The sequence below is a fragment of the Puccinia triticina genome, chromosome 2A (assembly GCF_026914185.1).
Source record: "Puccinia triticina chromosome 2A, complete sequence".
NCBI lineage: Eukaryota > Fungi > Basidiomycota > Pucciniomycetes > Pucciniales > Pucciniaceae > Puccinia > Puccinia triticina.
The window spans coordinates 1105853-1123701 of record NC_070559.1 but is presented as its reverse complement, the minus strand read 5'-3'; the positions used below and the strand labels follow the sequence as shown (position 1 = coordinate 1123701).

The following is a 17849-nucleotide window of genomic DNA, read 5'->3' as shown; positions in this document are numbered from 1 at the left end:
CAAGTGAACTAAACAATATATTCAATCCAATTCATCGCGCGTAGCTCAATCCTCGACGCCGGAAGCTACATCCCAGGCATTGGCGAAAGTAACCAAACCTACGGATTCCGAATCCGTTCAACCTTGTCCAAGCTGTGTGAATATATCGGCGATTCGGCCGTTAGTCTGAGGTCAAGAACATTGAGCAGAGAGCTGATCATCTCAGACTCCGTTGAACCACGATCAGTGAAAAACAACAGGTATGTATTTGAGAGAAGACATTTCTCTGGCTCTTTTTTGGACAACATTGGAAAGACAACTACTGTTTCAGTAATTTAGTGGAGCTACTTACGCTTATGAATGGCTCGGTCGTTCCTCCAGCTTTTCTCGAGCGTTTCGCAGAGTTTCTAATATCATACAACAAAGTTTCTCAGCTGGCCAATGATCTTTGTCTCTGACTTTGGGATCGCGCATGATTTCGGCAAACTGGCAGACACAGTCGATGAGAGCAGAATCGGCGTATGTATCTGTGAAATCCTTTGTCAGCTTGTTGGGGTTGTGGATGGCAAAAAACTTGAGGCTTCCTAAGGTGTCTAGGTTCTGCTGATTCCATCCTGTTACACTAGATGGTATCCTTTCTTCGGCAGGATAATGGATGCAAATCCATATCAAAACCCAAAAGAAGGATTCCAGATCATCAACAAAATCGTGGTTCTTGCCGTTAAGCAAATGGATCGACATGAAAACTTTGGTGCCGGCTTTGGCGTGGCGCTTTTGAGCATTCTGGATAGAGTAGTCAATCGCCACATCTAGGTCGATCAGGAAGGATTTTCGATCGGGGTCGTCTGTCCGGCTATTGATCATGAGGTTGTTAGTAGAGATATCTCGGTGAAGAAAACCCGCCTCCAACAAGTCCTTGTGACCTGTGATACAGCCCTCGAGGGCCTCCAACAGACGAATCGGACAATCGACATGATAGATGGGTTCCCCCACGTCTTTGAGAATCAACCGTCTTTGAACCCGATTGGTAAACTTATTTGGCACTAGTGGATCGTGGGACTCGTTAGTGAGTCGCATCTTGGTGCAGAGTTCGAAATCGGCGCCCCCTCGAACGTAGGATCTTATGTCGACTTGCTGGCTAGCCACGTGGACGTCTTCATGATGATGATATCTTGCAACATTGCGAGCGTTTTGTGTTGTCACCTTGCGGAGCATAAGACCTTCTTCTGTGTGGTGGTCAGGTTGCCAGGAATCCTTGATCAGAAATTTTTGATCCTTATCTCCAAGGAGGTGCGCTTGCCAGCAGGTCGTCCCACGTCCGCAGATTCCGGGCGCTCGGAAGATAAGGCGGTCTATTACGAATTTGTGACCAAGCTGGGTGCTAATTGAATCCTGCCCGTCAGTATAATCGAAGGTCGAATCGAAGCCAAGGACTTGCTTATTGGTCGTTAAAAATATCACAATGAGAGTGAGGAACTTGTCAAGGTCTTCTTTGGTGCTTTGGATGTTGAGTGATTGGGAACCAATGGCTCCGGACCTATCAAACTGCCAGAGCCTCACCAAGGTCCCGCACATTGTAAACCCAAGGACATAGCTTCGGGTGGGCTGAGCTCGGAAGACTTCGCAGACGTATTTGGCCAAGTCAAGAGCAGGATTTCTTTTTTGGCTCTCCTCAAGGTCGAAAGGGACCAGAACATCTTGAATGTGATAATCGACCTTGGAATACTGGGACATGATCGCCCCATCCAGCATGCGTTTCGATTTAATGCCCTTTATAGGTACCGTAGGCTGGGACCGCCAAGCGCGTGAGTGCTGAGCTGGTACTTTCGATTTCAGCGAGGAAGCAATTTGTTCGATAAGCGGTGACATCCATTTCAACACAGAAGTCTCTCTAACTGGTGCTCAAAACAAGGAACATTTTTCTAAAGTGCTATTGTGAGCCCCGTTATTACAACATGATGTAATTGCGTCTACTTGTTTTTATCTATGTGTGAGTTTTTTCATTTCATGTGATGTAGGACAGATGTTATCCAATATTACTGAGACACATTGATAGAGAAGGCCGGATCACGATGCCTTTGCGTATATCTTGGTGATTGCTTCTTGCTTTGAAGTTTGTTGAAATCAAGTGTGTATCTTTGCCTTCATTTGACTATTTATCAATGCACCAACTCTTGTATAACTTGGGAAAATCTATAAACAAACACTAACTTCGAGGCAAGGACAGGTAAGACCTACAATCCTTATTAAAAGTAGAAGCTCCTTTCCGAATGAGAAAAATTGAAGAGAAAAAAAAGGAGACCATAAAATATCGAAGAAAATCGGGTCAATCTTCAGGGAATTCTTCTCGGCGCTCCAAGCTGATATAAGCCAAGTTATAGTCATCAAGTTCATGATCTTTTTGTTCACCAAGTCGATACAAACTTTTTAGATCTTCCTCAAGAAGTTGGTCCAATTTTTGGTCTAAATCAGAGTGCGAACAGTCGTGGTTGGAGCTATCTTCAGAATGAGAGTTGAAGAGAGTGATCGTCGTCTTCTTTGGTTCGAAGGTCTTGAGGATTCGAGAGATCACTTTCTTTAGATCTTCATGCCGATGGGTATAATCCACATTGGTTTCAAATGAGGCAAAGCTGTGTGAGGGCTCAGGAGTCACATGGATCGTCCCGTATCGCTTCTTGTCTGGACCACCGACCAGATTGGCCGAGAAGCCACAGGGTGAAAAGAGGTAGGCATCAGTCTCGCCACCTCCGAGTAACGAAGCAGCATCGATCTGGTGCGTCGTCGCAATCTTCATCCCGGGATCATGGCCTTCACCCAAATCATCGCTTGACTCAAAGTGACTAGCGGCTTGTCGGCTTAAGCCTGTCATCAAAATCTCCAGGGTGTAGTCTCTTTCGGCCAGGCGCCCAACTTGATCAGGCTCGATAGCTTCAGAAGATCCGTTCAACTGGGTGACGTCTGCGTGGGCGGGGGTCGATAAGATCACACCTGACTGTGGTGCGTTGCCGGATCGAGGTGGCGCTGTTCTATGATAAAGATACCAAGGGTTGTTTCCTAGCACTTGGGCCGTCGCATGAGGAGCTAGTCAAAATAAATCATAGAATATTTGCTCAATTAGTAGCTGCCAGGCTAGATATGGAGAATGGCTGGATTGATGCTGGAAAAAATAATAATAATTAAAGAGCAGACCTACCAAATCTTTGATCCAAAAACTTGGTCTCATCTTCCCAAGAGGTATGTGGAGCTGATTGCTGGGCAGGAAACATGAATGCTTTTCTACTATAAAACCAACGCCAGGCCCCGGAAAATCCGCATTCTTCTCTGGCGATCTTCAGAAGGGTATCTAAGCCCAGAAGTAATCCAGTGGTGCCGCATGTCTTGAGGATTATCTTGTGTGGCCAGACAAACATCGACGATTCACTGAATTCATACATTGCAATCAGATGGCAGGCTCAACTTATTTCCATAAATAGAAAGGATTGGGCAGATGCTTACGAAAGCAGAAAAGCATCGACTTCGTCGGATTCGATGACACTGAGAACTTTACACTTAACCTCGTCCAACATGCCACGCCAAAGATCGTGGGTGACGGTACGAAGACCAGAGAGCTTGGGGCCATTCGAAACCGCAGATCTTTTGCCGATGTTAGAGTCAACAGGCACCTGGTCGGCCGAGGGAGCAAACCAGAGTTCGAGCAACTTTTCCGGTCCTTCAAACGGGCCGTTAGGGGAATCTTCAGTCGTCGTCGCCGGCTGGTCTTCGACTACCGTTGTGCAGGCCATCTTTGCCCACCAGATCTTAGATGAATATTGCCCGGACCGGAAAAAAATCGAGCTTACATAAACCCCTCCGAGGCAGTGCGAAACCTCCGGACTTGTGTCAAGTTCGGGAAGAAACCTCGCGCCCTTCGAGCGGATGATCCGGGGGATCCCGCGCGGATCACTCTCCGAAGGCGCTTCGCTTCAGCCCGCAGCAGCCGGAGCGCAAGGAATTTCCAGTGTCAATTTTTTTGGGGGGTGGCTGAAACAAGTCCAAAAGTCAGTCAGCGTTCCCACGACCGCTGCCGGACGTCCTGCGACGGTTTGCGGGGGGATAACACAAAGTGGGTTGGGTGCTGGCTATTTGAAGGGATAGCAAGCTTACTAGACCTCACAGGCGGGAGCGGGAGCCAACAGCGGAGCTGTCCACAACGGTGGAGGCCTACCCCTTATGTCAACATGCCCGCTTGATGGGTTTTTGGATTTGGGCTGAAAACCTTGTTTGTTGCCTTCCTCCTCCCGTAGGTGTTTCCTTGCTTGTATCAACTGGATTCCCTTCCAAGGACATAAATGCCTACTTGTCTTTCTTTTGGTATCTTATGTCATTTTTTGTTTAAGTTTCTTCTTTCAACTTTTTTTTTTCTTTCTTTTTTTCCATGATCATCTTTTCTCAAGCGTTCAACATGTCAGGGCTAGCCTGAGCTCATCCTGGTTGGAGGTTGAAAATGGTGCTGATGCCATGGAACCAACATGGTCCCCAGCACTGCAAGAAAAACTCCCTCAACTGCTAGCAGTTGACATGTGTGTTAATGCTGTGGAACTGATGTTCTAGCTCCACCAAAAAACACATAAGCTTTTTCTGCACAGTCACTGTGCATTGAGGCTTGGTCCACAGTAAGCCTTGACAAAGGCTTGTGTAATACCACAAGCTTGCTTGGAGTTCTCATGTGTCAACTGCTTGCAGTTGCTTGACTTTTTCTTGCAGCGCAGGGTGCAAGGGATCTGTTTTGTGGAATCCATAGAGGCCAAATGCCGCTTTGTGGAACCAACTGGGAAAAGATGCCAATTTTTGGAACCAAAAAGCTTACCAAGCCCAACCTTGTCAGTTCCACAGATCAGCTGAATCCTGCAAGGGTACAAACCTGCTTGCCATGAAGTACCACTGGTGTGTTCACCTAGATTAAAGCACATTTGAATTACCTGGAAATTAAAATAACGGCAAAAACAAAACTGTTACATTATGATATGGTTATATGGGCCAAAAAGTATACATTCTCCTGAAGTAATTAATATGGATAACTAAAAAAAGCTTCATGTAGCATATCCTCCCACTGCTGCTCCCAGAATGTAATTGTGGCACACTCAATTATTTGGAGTGTGGCAAATCTCACTCAGTTATTAGGAGTGTGCTAAAATACAAACCAAACAAGACTGAAGTTTCTTGACTACCTCAGGTCCATCAATTTCACTGGTTGACATTGTCCCTTACACATTATCAAATGTGAAAAAATGTTCATAAACACCTCAAAATGGGCTCTAAAGTTTTGCCAATTTCCATTGTGAGCCTCCCTATTCTATGATGTTCCTGAAAAGTTTCAAAGGACTAAGATTTATTATGTACTTTTGTAATACTGAGGTGTCTATGTATTTACAATTAATCTCTGTGAAATTGGTTGAATTTTTTTTACCTAAGAGCAGTAGCAAAGTTGCTCTCTTCTGGATGAAAAGAGAAAATAATCAAATGAAAATATAAGAAGCAGTAGCGTTCTGAGATTGTTGTGATCTGATCCAAGTCAATGGGCGCAATGCTTCACTACATCTCCACTTGTAGAACAAGATTTAAATTTTGTTTGCTCCTGTATTGGATTATGGTTGGGCCAACCAAGCCTGAAATTGGACTTCCAAGAGTGTCAGACTGGGCTAACTTGACACCAAAACACCACCCCCAACAGGAAGGGCAGTCCAATCATGCCAATGCACTGGTAAGCATGGATTGAGCCAATGGTTCTAACGGCTGGGGAATGAGTGTCAGCTTCTCTGAAAGGTTGTCAGACAGTTGGTGATCTGAGTGGACAAGCCAACCTGCACTACAAACATTATGTACTTTACATACATGTATAGCAGTTCAAAGTCATGGTATAGCGGTTGCATTTTTTTAAAGTAATGCAGATTAGAGATGGCCATTTTGCACCCGCTGGCGGGTACCCACCACCTTTCAGGATGCAACTGTGTACCCTGGCAGGTACCCAGGGCTGTTGTGGAGTGAATTCCTTGAATTTTTACTAGGATTGAACATCTCACACCGCCATGGGTACCTGAAAGGGTGCACAGTTGCCTTGTTGGCGGGTACCCGCCAGCAGGTGCAAAATGGCCATCTCTAATGCAGATTGTATTGTTGAATTGAAGAAGCAATTGAATTTGTATACTTTCAAATTTACATCTTCATGTCAAAATGCATCTTTGAAAATGGCCCATTAGCAGCATTTTCCCTCATCATCTGGAATAGAAGTAGCTTAGAGCATGCACATTGGGGTGGAAAAGTTCCGCAACTGTGAATTAAATGGTGCACAAATGTTCTCCATTAAATAATCTTCCATAATAAATACTCTTCTCACTGATTGTGGCATTACACACTGGTGCAAAACAGCAAAAACAGGTGAAAACCTTGCTATTCAGGCTGCGAGTATGCAAATTGGTGTGGAAAAATGCCGCAACTGTAAATGAGATGGTGCCCAAATGTTCTCCATTAGGGGGGTTCACAATTGAATTTTACTAAACTTTGGAGCCAAATTTTAGGCCTTTATGAACAAAGTTTCAAAATTTTGGGAAAATGCACAGAAGTAGGTGAGACTGATCAATCAGTGCAATTTATCAATTTTTTTAAAAAATGTTCATAAACACCTTAAAATGTGTCCCAAAGTTTTGTAAATTTCAATTGTGAACTCCCCTATTGAATAACGGATGTACTTTGCGCACTGCAAAAAACTCGTCGCGCACTGCAGGGGGCCTCCACTCAACGTCCCGGCCACAGTGCGCGGAAGCTCAAAACGCTTCGCGCACTGCAAATGAACACTACCAACATTTAGCATTTTGCCCAAAAAAAACCTAAAAGTCAACATGAAAAAAATGAAACCAAAATTTCACTCAGGGGAACAAACTGAGCATGCTGAGCCAAAAAAATAAAATGTCCCAAACTGAGCAAAAATTGTCAGACAATGTTTTGGGATGGTTTTTTTTCACGGGCCTGGTGGGCCCGGAGCAGGCTTGAGCGGGCCTGAGACAGGCTTGCCCCAAAAGCAAATTGGGTCAGTATTAAAGGAGTTTTGCCTTGCCCTGGGAGCTTCTGGGGCTTTTGATGGGCCCAAAATCTCAACATGGGCTTTTGGTGGTCTGGAAGTATCAACCCGGGCCACTGAATAGCCCATGGGCTTTTGAATTCCCAGAAAGCCCACCATGAGCCCCCACATAGCTGATGGGCTCTTGGTAGCCCATGAAAATCTTCATGGGCCAACAGATACCCTCATGGGCTTTTGGTGGCCCATGAAAATCTCCATGGGCCAACAGATATCCTCATGGGCTTTTGGTGGTCCAAAAAGCTCCCCATGGGCTTTTTGGGGCCCAGAAAGGAAGCAAAAGCCCATGGGATCCCATGATGGAAGTAGTTGGCCCATAGTGATCTTCATGGGCCACCAAGAGCCCATTAGCTATGTGAGGGCTCATGGTGGGCTTTCTGTGAATTCAAAGGCCCATGGGCTATTCAGTGGCCCAGGTTGATACTTCTAGACCACCAAAAGCCCATGTTGAGACTTTGGGCCCATCAAAAGCCCCAGAAGCTCCCAGGGCAAGGCAAAACTCCTTTAATACTGACCCAATGTGCTTTTGGGGCGGGCCCGTCTCAGGCCTGCTCAAGGCCCGCTCAAGCCCGCTCTGGGCCCACCAGGCCCGTGAAAAAAAACCATCCCAAAACATTGTCTGACAATTTTTGCTCAGTTTGGGACATTTTATTTTTTTGGCTCAGCATGCTCAGTTTGTTCCCCTGAGTGAAATTTTGGTTTTATTTTTTTCATGTTGACTTTTATTTTGTTTTGGGGCAAAATAATAAATGTTTGTAGTGGAAAAAGCTTGAAAATCCCCTTTTTTTTCTGCCAGCTGGCAGAGGGGATTTTTCTTGCCCCTCCTTCATTTTCTTGGGGTATTTGGACCCCTCAGCATGACGTAGAAAAAGGATGATAAAGAAATACAAAAACTAGGCAGAGCGCCTCCCCGGGGCGCACCCCCCGTGAATTTTCAACCTGCCAAAAGTCCATGGATCGGGTACACAGCCCCTTGAAAACAGAGTTCGAGGGGCAGAAGTACATTCCCCATGACTTCGCCGTGCCAATGGCCGGCACAGGCTGGTCCCGGAGCGGAGTACAACATGCAAACTCCCCCGATGACCGGCCAGCACCCAGGGGGAGTGCAAATCACCGGTCATTGAGTGGATTAAGCAGTCCTCTCGATGACTGGGACGGTGTGGTCATTATTCCTGTGTTTGTAGGAGGAAAATTCAAACTTTTATGTGTACTCACAAAACGCCTCAAGATACAGCCAACTGGAAAGCAGAAATGGAATCTAGGACCAAAATAGCCCCTAGTCACCCACTGAAACCACCCTCATATCTCTACCGGATCAGAAGATACGCAAATCACCCCTTTCACGCACCAGTCCGAGTGGGTTCACACACAGACTCAACTCTTGGCTACCATACTTGGCATAATGCATACGGCACATGAATTACTTTTCTTCCTTCCTTTTATCAGGCCTCACCTCCTATTTCCCCTTGCATATGTTTGTTTCCCATTTGCATATCTTTGATCTTGGAAAATCCTTGTATGAATATATATGATCCTGTTTGCATATCAAAGGGACGCATTGTAAATAGTCTAGCTAAATTCCCTCAGTTGTACTTTCTCACCAGCCAAATTCCCTCAAAGCTGTTCCCCTGGAGCTAAATTCCCTCATCATTGTCTATATAAGGAGGCCTCTGCCTGCCAGTTGTTTTCTCCTCATCCCATCAGGGGACATTCCCCCTCAGATCCTCATGCCATCCGGCGGTCTATATTCCCTACTCACTTATCACTCATATTATCTATCCATATCACAGTTATCAGCTCACACCACCACTCAGTTCACATACCTTTCACACTTTATTTGAAATTCATATCACCGCTCAGTCACACACCTTTCACCAGTAACCAGTCCCTGGTTCCACTCCTGGTTGAGCTTAGCTCCCTCTCACCCTCATCACCCCTCACGTTCTGAACTTATATACCCTCAGGCCAAGGACCTAGGTTCAACCCCCACTCGAGACATCAAGTCACCGTCACCTATCACATACATCAGTAACCCCATCAACCTCGGACATCAACAACAATCCTCTTATATATCTCATCTTCGAACATATCCTATCACAAAATAAATTGCCAAGCTTACCTTGGTGGTCTTGTTTTCTGATATACAGAAAGGCAGAGCTTGCACCTCATCCATACCTTTTGCCATTCAGCAAAAGGGTCTCACGACACCTTTTGAGTCTTACAACGGTCCCGTTCATTGAGAGAAGTAAACACACCTCTCCATGAACGGGACCGTTCCAGTCATTGAGAGGAGTACACAAACCTCTTGATGACCGGAACGGTCCCGGTCATTGAGAGGAGTAAACACACCTCTCGATAGCCGTAATGGTCCCAGTCATCGAGAAGAGTAAACAAACCTCTCAATGACCGGAACAGTCCCGGTCATCGAGAAGAGAAACTCTTGGTGACCGGAGCAGACCCGGTCATCAAAACTTAATCCGCTTGATGAACGGGTCTGCTCCGGTCACCGAGAGGAGAAGCACTCCCTCAATGGCCGGAGTGAACTGTTCAAGGAGAGGAGTGATGAACGGTTCCCTCCGGTCATCGAGGGGAGTCTTTACTCCTTTAAATGACCGGAACAGACCCGGCCATTGAGAGGAGGATCACTCTTGATGACCGGGCTCTTTACTTCCCCAGGTCATTGAGAGAAGATTAAAGACTCCTCTTGATGACTGGGTCTGTTCCAGTCATTGAGAGGAGGAGTGTTTCCTCCTCTCGATGACCGGAATGGACCCGTTCATCAAGAAGAGGGTTTAATTCTCTGAGTCTCAATAACTGGAACGGTTCTGGTCATCGAGAGGATCATTTGGCCCTCTTGATGACCGGAACGTTCCCGGTCATCGAGATGACCATTTAGCCCTCTTGATGACCGGGACCGTTCCAGTCATCGAGAGGACTGCTTAATCCACTCAATGACCGGTGATTTGCACTCCCCCTGGGTGCTGGCCGGTCATTGGGGGAGTTTGCATGTTGTACTCCGCTCCGGGACCAACCTGTGCCGGCCATTGGCATGGCGAAGTCATGGGGAATGTACTTCTGCCCCTCGAACTCTGTTTTCGAGGGGCTTTGTACCCGATCCATGGACTTTTGGCAGGTTGAAAATTCAGGGGGGGTGCGCCCCGGGGAGGCGCTCTGCCTAGTTTTTGTATTTCTTTATCATCCTTTTTCTACGTCATGCTGAGGGGTCCAAATACCCCAAGAAAATGAAGGAGGGGCAAGAAAAATCCCCTCTGCCGGCTGGCAGAAAAAAAAAAGGGGATTTTCAAGCTTTTTCATTTGCAGTGCGTGAAGCGTTTTGAGCTTCCGCGCACTGTGGCCGGGACGTCGAGTGGACACCCCCTGCAGTGCGCGACAAGTTTTTCGCAGTGCGCAAAGTACATCCGTTGAATAATATTCCATAAAAAGTACTCCTCTCACTGATTGTGGCATTACACACTGGTGTAAAATAGCAAAAACAGGTGAAAATCCTGCTATTTAGGCTGCAAGCATGCACATTGGGGTGGAAAAATGCTGCAAATGTAAATTGAATGGTCCCCAATTGTTCTTGATTGAATATTATCTCATAAAAAACACTCTCCTCACTGATTGTGGCATTACACACTGATGCAAACCAACTTATATTCCAGATAATGGAGCAAAATCCTGCTAATGGCAAATTTTCAAAGATGCATTGTGTGCTTAATGAGCTGTAAATTTTGAACAATACCAAGTCAAATTCTTTTTCAATTCAATAATTTTCATTTTTCACCAGGGGAGATATGTTCCCACTCCCCAGGGAGTGCCTTACCGTAACTTTTTTCCATAACTGTGCTGGAGGCCTTTGGTAAAGAAATATTGAATACGTATGAACAAGACTGGAAGTCAGCTTGAAATCAGTTGGAAATCATCCTGAAAGAAACCATAACTTACCAAGGAATAATCCAGAACTCATCTGGAACTCATCCAAAATATAATCCTTTCTTGGCTCCATGACCAGTGTGTCCTTTTCATGGGGATGTGAAAGGTGCAGTATGTCATATTATCCCCCTCATGTACTCGCGTACATCAGGGGGACAATTGGTGTCTCAACACAAAGTTTTTACTTTTCATGTGGCTGTGAAAGGCCCATCCTGTGATATTTCCACCTCAATGTACGCGCGTACAATAGGGTGACTATTAGCAAAGTGCAAAAAAGTTCACTTGCATGTGCACATGTGGATTTTGAAAAGCAAAAAAAAAAAAAAAAATCACACAATCATTTTTGTGAAGAGGCCAGGATATGTCGCCAAACTGGGGTGGCACTGCAATCCAACCTTGACTTACCTCAGACTTTCACCCCAATACAATAGTTTATCACCATTTTTTTAGCCAAATTCAAATTAATTACAGCATTTCCAAGAAAATGGGTTTCACTAATTTTACTGCAACATTACCACATTCCAAAATTCTAAACCCAATAATACCAAGTTGACTTTTACTTTAATTTTGTACATGAGGGCATATAATGTGAATTACAAGAAACTCATTTTTTTTACAGGAATTACATTCAAGAATGGCAATTTTGCTTTCCTATCCTTTGACATCATCAAACAGGAGCAATTGATGAGTTGGACTTGGGTGAAATATCATTTCATCATATTTTTTCCTCTAGTTGTACCTAGAAAATGAAAGAATTCTACACAACATTGTGTTGACTCCCAAATCAATTCTGACTGACTTTTGACTCACTTCTGCATCCACTTCCATTCATTTAGGGATGAGTTACTGATGCACATCAGGCTCACATCCGACCAAAAATCACATCAAATTCAGCTCTGGCACTCCCTGGGGAGTGGGAACATATCTCCCCTGGTGTGTAGTACTAAAAAAAATGCAACCGCTGTATGTTGAACCGCTATACCATGACATTGAACTGCTATATATGCATGTAAAGTACATAATGTTTGTAGTGCTGTCTGACAAGGCCATCAGACAGGTATATATGAATGGTTCTCATTTAGTTGGACCAACCTGTCTGCCCACCGCACTGCACAGGTTGTGGTGTATGTCAATTGAAATTCCTTTTGGACATTTCCACAGATTTCCTGCTCTTGCACTGCAGGAAGCCTCCACGGGATAAAATTATAATTGCTTGATTCTGGATGTTTCTCCAGAATACATCCCCCAGATGATCCCCAAGAGTCTGCTGCATGGTATGCAAGTGTCCATTGGACATATGCAACCATCCTTGGATTTCCAAAATTTCAGGCCAGTTGGCACAGCCAATGCAGCAGGGGGCAGGTTTCTGGTTCACATGGAGGGTGTGGTGGGGGTGGAGGAGGAGAGGTTAGAGGTTTGGTGAGGAGAGTGGAGATTGGGCAGCCCAAGTCAAACACACAACCTCTAGGGTGCGCAGGGGCTCAGATGGACAGAGTGTATACCAGCTACACCACGGGTTGTGGCAGACATCATTTGGATGTGCTTTGGGACATATTTTCTGATTTACCACTCTTGCACTGCAGGGAGCATCTGTGGGATATAATTCTAACTGCTTGATCCCAGACGTTTCCCCAGAATAAATCTGTTCGATGGTCTCTGAGCATCCACTGGATGATCTGAAAGTGTGCATTGGATATATGCAACCATCCATGGATTGACAAAATCTCATGCCAGCTGGCACACACAATGCAGCAGCCGGGATGGGGAGGGGACAGGGATGTGGTGGAGATGGTCAGCTGCGGTGAGAGGTGGAGTTTGAGAACCCCAGGAGTCTAGAAATGAATTAAACAATCTAGAATCTCAGAGAAGAAAATCACAGGAAACTAGTATCTGTCACAGGCAGAGCACGCGCACACACAAGGAAAGCAGTAATCAAGGAAAGCTATCAGTCTAATCTGAGCAGGGATCAAAGTCTAAATTATCAGCAAGAAAAGCAGCATGACCAAGCAATAAAAGACAACCACTGTGAGTGTGACAAGCATGAGTGTGAGGATACAAGGATTCAAGGAAGTCTGGGAAGAGAGAGTGAGGCAGAAGGAAGATGAAAATCCAACACAGACTTGTAGCCTGCTATCTCAGCTTTCATTCCCTGATTTTTTTCAACTTACTGCCCCTCATAACTACTAGCCCTATCCACATACTCTGGACTGGTTCTGAAGGGGTCTTTGGGGCATTTTTGAGCTCAAAATTTGAAATTCCCTGAGCTTGCACAGGCTCAAAGGGGGTGGATTGGTTACAGACATCCATCATGTAACAACATTTACAGGATGTTTCTTGCCAGGGGGGATGGATATTTAGGAGTTTGAAATGGGTGAAAATAAGCTAAGAACCTGGTGATTTTCATGGTGTCAAAGGCACAGTGAGAATCAGAAGTCTAGGGGGAGATGGTGGGGAAAATGGGGGAATGTGGTATCCTCCCTGCCATTTGTCTCAATTCTGCAGGGCGAGACATGCCACTTTAGAGGCAAGTCTCTCCTTCAGAGGAATACTTGTGTTAAGCTTGTCAGACTGCACTCGTGGTCAAGCCATTGCTCTCTTTTTGATCTAAGAGTATCTCCAGCGCGGGCTGAGAATGCGGCTGTGGCAGCACTTTACAGCCCCGCGCTCAAAACTCAACCCCCACCCGCCTACATAAATAGTAAGGCGGGGCGGTAAAATTCTAATCCGGGGCTCCGACCTCGATAACAAAAATACATAGGAACCCAACACAACAATAACCTCGATTACCGGTCTACACCGGTCGTCAAGGGGGAGAGACACGATGATGACAAGATCAGAGATAAGTAAAAAAAAAGAAAACAACTTCATGATTCAATCAGGAAAAAAGAAAAATGGGGGGAGAGCTAAAGCAAGGCTCTAAGATAGAATACACGAGGGCAAAAAATGCTTTGGAATTGTGAGAAATCACAAAGAAATGCAGGGGAAAAGGACTATAGAAAGGAAGGTAGGGAGTAAATAAGGTAATTGAAGTCACCGGCTCATAAAACAGGGATGTCACCAATTGTGTGGATTCCATTGGGGGTCTTGTAAGAATGCACAAAGGACCTTCGATCCGGTCTTTTGTTGCACAAAACCAGCAGATTAAGTCAGCTTCAATTTTTAATCATTCGACGTTTAAGAATATTGAAATGGAACCGATGGTCTGCATACCTGTAGAAGCGGATGGCCAGCTACGATTTGCAAGAACCTTTCGAGTCCTTCTCGTCTTGTTTCAATCACTTCGTCGCTGAAACTTCATTTTTTCTCCCCCAGAGTGAAAAGTGGAAAGATTTACATATGGTTGAATTGGTAGCTTATTCTGATGATCAGGAGGGGCTGAAACTTACCGATTAGTAAAGACTTTGCCCGGCAAGGAAGGAATATTCACTCGAGTGGTCTCTCGTTCTAAGATATCTCTGAACGCTTCAAAGTCAGAATATCTTCGTCGGACCGATGAGTATTTTACTTTGAACGCTGGGATGTTTGTTCGACATGTGATCTCATAATCTGTGTACGGCTTTCGGATATTATCTTTAGATTTCACCGCGTTCAAAATCAGTTGATTTAAATTATGAAAGAAAGCACCTACTCATCAGTTTCTTTTATTCTTTTCTGTTGTGAATTAATGCGTTTGTCTGTGTATTTACGCGATTGGCGTTGAAAGAATGATACTTACCATAAGTCATGGGATTCCGCACTTCGATCTCTAAGTAGTTTTCGGGGACAGCATACATCTCATCTAAAGTTTGACCAGTTCTGGCGGCATTGTTCGCAGGAGATCGGTTGGGATGATGGGCGGGGACATTTGGAGCGAGATTATTTTGCGTGTGATTCAAGTTTGCAGAAGGCGAGTGAGTTTGATTAGGGTAGGGAGAAGGAAGGTGACCATTAGAGCTGGCTGGCGTCGCGGGATTCGGTGAGGATGCAGGATTGAGTAAGGAAGCAAAGTTGTAGGCAGAATTAGAAGGCGCGAATCGGGAGTTGGCTATTGAGCTTGGCAAGTATGAGTCATGGTTGAAATCGGCTGCGCGGGCGAATGGGGAGTGACCTGAGCTAGGTGCAAGGACTGAAGAAGAGGAAGAAGAATGGGTTGATGCTGAGAGTGGCTGGATGTGCTGATGCTGTTCGCTCTGTTGCAAGTTGGCCATCGTGCTCGTCGTGGTTCAGTGCTGGGTTCTGGGATTGATTACGCCACGGCCCGGGCCCAGAGGGCTGTGCTTACACGCCGGGTATTCGCTCCTCAACCAAAGCTCCCACGGGGGGGAATGCTACAAGCATACAACTATGTACTCCGAACCCGGCCATTTCGGATCTACCCGACGAGATCCGATTGGGTACCAATTCTTGGCACCGAGGCATTGCCTGGCAGTGTCGGGGTCCGGCCATCACAAGTGAGGCTGATTTTGCCTTTGGCTGCTTCAGGTGGTTTTGGTGGAGGGGGATGTCGTCCCGCAGGGTCCTTCGAAGGGACTTGTGCGTGGTGTGTACCCCGCTAGGGTAGAGAAATAGAAGAATGTCATTTTCAATCCTTTCTGGACACACTATTTGCCACTGGGAAAAGAAGCTTTGTGGGAACACAAGATGTACAAGATCATGAAGAATCTTTGTATATATTGGACAACACTGGGTCGCTACGCTAACCATAGCGGTTAGCGTAGCGTGGCGCAGCGCAAATGCGGTATTTTTTAGCGTAGCGTTAGCGCAATTGCACGCATATGCGCTAACGCTACGCGCACACGGTGCGCAGCTATTTTAGCTGATAGCGTAGCGTTAGCGCAGATGCGCGCAATTGCGCTAACGCTACACATGCAGGGCGCAAAAGAGCGCGCGCTACGCTGCGCTACAGCGCCTTTAGCGGGAAAAAAGGGCTTTTTTCCGCTAAAAGCGCTGTAGCGCAGCGCAGCGTAGCGTAGCGACTGTAGCGGCGCGCTAACGCTAACAAAGAATTGGCGCGCTGTTAGCGCCGCTGAAAATTAGCGCAGCGTAGCGGCGCTAACAGCTCGCTAATGCTATGCAAAATAGATGGGCGCTTTTTGCTGCTACGCTAACGCGTAGCGCTGAAATAGCGTAGCGACCCAGTGTTGTATTGGAGGACTTCCCGCTGATCTGGAAACCCAGATTTTGCCAGATTTTGCCAGATTTTGCAGGGAAATCTAGGCAGATCTAGGATTTGGGCCAATTGAGCCCAGATTGGAGGACTTCCCGTCGCAATCTGGGAGCAATCTGAGAGCCTCCCAGAGTCTCAAAGCCCAAATTTCCCTGCAAAATTTGGCTCAGATCTGGGTCTGGAAGGGGTTCCCAGATTGATGGGAAGTCCTCCATTGGAGGACTTCCTGTTGATCTGGAAAGTCAGATCTAAGCCGCCAGATTTCAGATTTTGCAGGGAAATCTAGGTCCCTGAAGATCCCCAAAGCCATCCAGAGTCCCAAATTCCAGATTCCCCTGCAAAATCTGAAATTCCAGATTTATGCAAAAATGACGGGAAGTCCTCCATTTCCCTGCAAAATCTGGAAAAATCTGAGTTCCCAGATTGGGGGGGTTCAAAGTTGACTCCTGCACTGTTTCAGGAGCAGCTAAATTCAGGAAAAAAAAAGTCCCAGCCAAAAATCTCCAGAACTTTCTGCAACTTTGAATCCCCCATTTTGGGGGATTCAATTCAGGACCCACACAAGCAGGAAAAAAGGTAAGTCCAAAACTTGCCCATCTCACCAATGGCTGGCCCAGAGTCCAGACCGGCCATCAATTGCATTGGATGGCCGGTCAACACTGTCCATTTGTACATAAACCCCACTTGATGACCCGGTCGGGTCGTCAATTCACAAGTGGCTAACCAATAATCCACCACTCAATGACCTGACCCGGTCATTGAGTGCTTGATGGCCAGGTCACCCAGTCTTTGGGTTAATACAGACTCCACTTGATGACCGGGTTGATCATCAAGTGGAGTGTGTACCATTCACTCAATGGCCCGGTCACCCAGTCATCAAGTGGATACAGACTCCACTTGATGACCGGATGACCGGGCCATCGAGCAGATACACACCCAACTCAATGGCCCGGTCACCCGGTCATTGAGTGGAGTGTGTACCATCAACTCAATGGCCCGGTCACCCGGTCATCGAGTTGGGTATGTATCCGCTCGATGGCCCGGTCACCCGGTCATCGAGTGGATGGTACACACTCCACTCAATGGCCCGGTCACCCGGTCGTCGAGCGGATACACACCCAACTTGATGGCCCGGTCATCCGGTCAACAACTCCACTCAATGACCGGGTGCCCGGGCCATCGAGTTGGGTGTGTATCCGCTCAACGACCGGGTGACCGGGCGATCGAGTGGAGTGTGTACCATCCACTCAATGACCGGGTGACCGGGCCATCAAGTGGAGTGTGTACCATCCACTCGATGGCCCGGTCACCCGGTTGTTGAGCGGATACATACCTCACCCGGTCATCAAGCGGATACATACCCAACTCGATGACCGGGTGACCGGGCCATCGAGTGGAGTGTGTATGGTGTTGCAAGCGCGTCTGGGCACATACCCAACTCCCGCTTGGCCGAGTGCCTCTGGAGGTTGGTGCCCGGGCCATCGAGTTGGGTGCGTATCCGCTCAACGACCGGGTGACCGGGCCATCGAGTGGAGTGTGTACCATCCACTCGATGGCCCGGTCACCCGGTCGTCGAGCGGATACATACCCAACTTGATGACCGGGTGACCGGGCCATTGAGTTGGGTGTGTATCCGCTCGACAACCGGGTGACCGGGCCATTGAGTGGATGGTACAC

General features: G+C 46.6%; 2 protein-coding genes across 2 annotated transcripts; both read right to left on the bottom strand.

The window, feature by feature from the left end:
• Positions 1-2305: 2305 nt before the first annotated feature.
• On the bottom strand, positions 2306-3761 carry PtA15_2A120 (uncharacterized protein; the record flags this gene model as incomplete). The annotated part of the gene is made up of 3 exons (XM_053166109.1): positions 2306-3060; positions 3173-3399; positions 3475-3761. The coding sequence occupies 3 exons, from the start codon at positions 3759-3761 to the stop codon at positions 2306-2308; spliced, it is 1269 nt and encodes a 422-aa protein (XP_053017363.1).
• Positions 3762-14080: 10319 nt separating this feature from the next.
• On the bottom strand, positions 14081-15213 carry PtA15_2A119 (uncharacterized protein; the record flags this gene model as incomplete). Its single annotated transcript, XM_053166107.1, has 4 exons — positions 14081-14143; positions 14237-14318; positions 14413-14596; positions 14742-15213. The coding sequence occupies 4 exons, from the start codon at positions 15211-15213 to the stop codon at positions 14081-14083; spliced, it is 801 nt and encodes a 266-aa protein (XP_053017362.1).
• Positions 15214-17849: the final 2636 nt, after the last annotated feature.